Source organism: Miscanthus floridulus, chromosome 1, assembly GCF_019320115.1.
Source record: "Miscanthus floridulus cultivar M001 chromosome 1, ASM1932011v1, whole genome shotgun sequence".
NCBI lineage: Eukaryota > Viridiplantae > Streptophyta > Magnoliopsida > Poales > Poaceae > Miscanthus > Miscanthus floridulus.
Window position 1 is genome coordinate 34904354 of NC_089580.1, and position 4541 is coordinate 34908894.

Consider the following 4541-nt stretch of genomic DNA (forward strand, 5'->3'; position numbering starts at 1 on the left):
TCTTGCACAGGCTCATCGCCGTCAACGCTGATTGCACTTGCAGTACTTGTTCTAGCAGCAACAAAACATCTATCACTTGCACGAGTAGCCCCTATGTCACTTGCAACAGCAGCACCTTCTAGGCCAGCACCTTCTAGGCCAGCACCACCTGAACCACTGCCACCAGCACCACTGCCACCAGCACCTTCTAGGCCAGCACCACCTGAACCACTGCCACCAGCACCACCTGAACCTGAACCACTGCCACCAGCAGCAGCACTGCCACCTTGACTTGGACTAGATGCAGGAGTTGCACTTGCAGATGATACAGACAGACATATACCAAGATCTTTACCACAATTACCAGGGTTTTCACTTGACCTCTTAGATCCTGCCAAGACAAGAATAGAACACAACAATATGAATCTAAGACACCAGTATGAATCAAAATGACCAAAGTAATTGGACCTTACTCAATTACTTTTACTCATGCATCTGTTGGTTGCAATTGCAATATGAATCTAAAACATTCATTTGGGAATCAAAATGACAGTAGCAATTGGACCTTACTCAATTACTTTTACTCATGCATCTGTTAGTTTGATAGTTTCATCTAACACACAAGCAATAAAACACAAGGGGACAATATTCATCTGTTAGTTTCATCCCTAACAACAAGCAATCCCATGTAGTGATTCACACATCTAACATCTTTGCCAATAAATGAAACATACACTAATTCACACATCTTTACCTGCCGTTGGAAAAGGCGCGAGGGTGCTGCTGTTCACCGGCGGGGGTGGCTCCAGGAAGAGGCGGCGCTTGGAGGCGGATGAGGCAGATGCAGAACCAGAAGCTTGCTCACTTGGTGGTGGCTTCATCTTGGTGTCCGGCCTGCCTCCCTAGCCCCCCAAGTCGTGGATCTGTTGTCGCCTCGTCGGACGGCCAGGCCGCCAGGCAAGGCACCAGGAGGGACCGAGGGAGGCCAGTAGCCCAGTATGGCCTAGAGGCCAGGCCGCCAGGAGCCCAGGAGAGGAGAGCTGGAGAGGCGCTTGAGAGTTGAGAGAGACTGAGAGTCTGAGAGGGAGAGCCGGAGAGGAGGGAATGCGGCGCGGGCGAGTTGCGGTGGGCGGCGGCGTGCGGCGTGCGGGCGAGTTGAGAGAGACTGCCGAAGCCGAAGAGGCGAAGATTGGGGATTTGGGTGCTTAGGGTTTGCGGCGTGGGGTTTCAGGGTTTGGGGACTTTGGGCGACAGACGTGACATGGCCGCGCGGCGTGGGGTTTGGGTGGGCCGGCGGGGTGAGTTGGGCCATTTGCCTGGAGGCCTTGAAAACAGGAATTTCCTGCGGTAGTTTCCCGAACAAATACGGGATCCGATAATTCGGTCAGGAAATCACTCTAACCGATTTCGACACCGGATTCGCCGTATTTTCCCGGATTTCTTCCCGAATCCGTTTTTTCCCGAGAAAACGATATTCGGTCGGGATTTTCGGTATTCGGTGTCGGTCGGTACGGGAATTTCCCGTTCCCGTTTTCAACCATACTCCTTGTTGAAACTGAAAGCAAACTTGTACAACCGTGAACATCATGCTAACAACTTTGTACACTCCTACGTGGTTCCTCCACACGCCGCTCACCCTGTCCACCTGCCCCGGCCCGCGCCGTGGACGGACGGCGGAGCTACACAAAGGGAGGCGGCACCGTAGCGACGACCGGCGGCTGCGGCGGGACGACCTCGAGCGGCGGCCTGGGCGGGTCCACCTCTGGGAGCTGCGGCGGCGGGACGTCGGGGTTGGGCGGCACGGTCGGGACCTCCGGCGCCGGCGGCGACGGCATCGCCGGGCCAGGGAGCTCCGGCCCGGGCACTGGCCGCGCCGGCATCGGCACGTCCACGCCCGGCGGCGCGTTGAACTCTGGCGGCGTGTCGATGCTCGGCAACTCGTCCGGCGGGCGGTTCGTCCCCGGCACCTCGGCCGGCGGGCGGTCCGTGCCAGGCACCTCGGCCAGCGTCGTCCTGCCCGGGAACTCCGGCGGCGGCGGAGACGCGGCGTGGCAGCGCACGCCGCCGCCGAGCCCGGCGGAGGAAGCCGACGGCCGGCGCGCGAACGAACGCATGGCGCGTGCCGACGATGACGCGGCGGCGCGGCAAGGCGGGAGGAGCGACGTCGTCACCAGGCTGACCGGCATCGTCGCGCTCTGCTCTTCCTATCTTTGGCGTACACGACGACGATAGGCTACACAAAACAAAAAAGGCAAGGCAAAGGGAGATCGGCTGGAACACTCGCACGAACGGTGAAGTCCTTATACGGCTGGCGACTTGACACGTTCGGCGACGAGCTGGAGTACGTGTCCTGCTTGCCGAAGGAGGTGGCGTCTTGCGACACGTGCGTACGTGTCTGTCGTCTAGGTGTTTACTGTTTTCCAGATAGATCAGTGCTTCAGAGGCTGCTGCCGTGCTGCGTGTTCAGCGTCACTGGACACGGAGTTCTTTTTCTCCCCTCGGCAACAACTAGACGCTTGTATTAGCTTGAGCGACTTCAACTTCTCCGGTTAGTATAACTGTATAAGACCCTGTTGAATCTATCAGCCGCTGATAGTTAGCTACCTAATAGCTCTTAGTAAAAATTAGCTAGCTAACTATAAGATGCAATTTGTTGGTTTTTTCTCGCTAACGAAATAGTTGTTAGTAAAATAACAGGTTATAGTAAGCTAAACTATTACTATTAGCTAGCATTAGCTCAAATTTGGATGAAACTCCACAAAGAAAAAAAAACAATCAGCACCGCCCTGGTTTAGATGGCAGCCGAAAGAAGCCAAAGTCACGTATTAAGATTTAGGACATGTTTGGTACAGCTCAGCTTCACTAATAAATTAGTTTTTTTATTTCAGTTTCATAAAGCTGTTTGATCAGTGAAGCTAAAACTGTTTTCGATAAAACATATTCTCAGTGAAGATAGCAGAGAGAAAGATGGTATAAACTAGTATTTCAAACTTCACCTGGGGAACTCTGCATGTGAGTGAAGCTGGAAACAAGATTTTAAGAAGAAACTGTTTCATCCCGACCTGTTTGGTAAGAGAAACTGGAAAAACAGTTTTGTGAATCTGGAGCAAAAGACCTACCTAGCACAGGACATTATATTAGTAGGACTTGTTTAGATGACAGCCGAAAGAAATCAAAGTCACACATTAAGCTTTATATCATACTTTGGGTATAGAAAGTTTGGCACGTGCAACACCCTTGCTAAGGAATTCTCATCAAATATCTGCCAAGCGAATCGATTGCCAAACTCCTCACGAGACTCCCAGACGTTGCGCTATGCCGCTACCGGTCAGGAAAAACAGTGCGACCGAATAAAATCTACGTTACCACCGGTCATTGTGAGCAAAAGTGGTGCGCACCGAACGAGGACCGCCACCTTAGCTAAAACATCGTAAATGCTTGCACATGGTCGGTCGTCCATCGCGTACGTGCCTTCTTGCCTGCGGACAGGTTCAACAGTATCTCTAGGTCTTCCCTATCTCTGAAATTTCTCCACTTACTCACATCGGGGTCACAGCGTCGTCGCGCATACGTCCGCCCCACTCCGCCCTCGCCGTGACCCCTTCCAGCCTTCCCCAACCGCACGCCCATCCCCCGCTGCGCCGTGCCCTTCCTCCACCGCACCGCACCCCATAGCCAGTCGTGTTGCGCCCCATCTCCCGCGAGAGGACGGCGTTGGACAACTACAGCCAAGCAGCAGCGGCGTTGGAGAAGCCACGCCGACAGACGCGAGCCTAGGCAGCGCGCAGGAGAATCGTCAGAGGAGCGATAGGCCGACATCTTGCGGTGAAGGTGTACGTTGGGCTGACGTCCCCTAACCCGAGCTTGCTGGCTACCATAGTTCGTCACCAGTTAGGCCGGGGCCGTCGGCGATGCCCTATTTCAAGTGTTTCAGGTGTTCCAGACTTATGTTTCAATTGTTTGATCTGAATATTGCAAATATATATCTGAGGTGTTCCATATGTTTCATTGATAATATACACATGTTGCAAGCGTATGTTTTCAAATGTTTCAGGTATTTCAAACGTATATTTTAAGTGTTTCATCTGAATGTTGCAAAAGATATGCATGTTACAAGCCTATGTTTCAGGTGTTTCAGACATATATTGCTATTTTATCTGGATGTTTCAAAAGTTGATCTCGGTGTTGTACATGTTGCAAAAGGTTATACACGCATGTTTGAATCTGATGTTTTAAGTGCTTCATTTGTCTTCAGACGTATGTTACAAATATTTCATCTGAATGTTTCAAAAGTAGATTGGATGTTGCACATGCTGCAATGGCACCGGTGGCTGACAAACAGCAGCTTGCCGCTGTGCTTCGCCTCCTACCTCGCGTGGCGTACCTCGCCTTCCCCTCTCCTCTCCCTTGCCTCCATTCTCTTCCCTCCATCTTGTCGTGGCAGTAAGAGCTCAACAGACGAGCGCGCGGAGTCGCAGATGTTGTGTAGGCGCAGCAGCAGGTGCAGGACGAGCGAGCAGGCGCAGCAGCTTGCGCAGGAGGTGGGGCGGGCGCTAGCCATG

At 52.9% G+C, this 4541-nt stretch overlaps 1 protein-coding gene across 1 annotated transcript; it reads right to left on the minus strand.

Moving 5' to 3' along the window:
• Window positions 1-1519: 1519 nt before the first annotated feature.
• On the minus strand, window positions 1520-2231 carry LOC136478401 (uncharacterized). Its single transcript, XM_066476851.1, has one exon. It carries the CDS (start codon window positions 2163-2165, stop codon window positions 1659-1661), a length of 507 nt encoding a protein of 168 aa, XP_066332948.1. The 5' UTR covers window positions 2166-2231; the 3' UTR covers window positions 1520-1658.
• Window positions 2232-4541: the final 2310 nt, after the last annotated feature.

Coding starts and splice junctions, on each gene's coding strand:
- LOC136478401 (XM_066476851.1), bottom strand. CDS start 2,165: ATGCCGGTCAGCCTGGTGACGACGTCGCTCCTCCCGCCTTGCCGCGCC.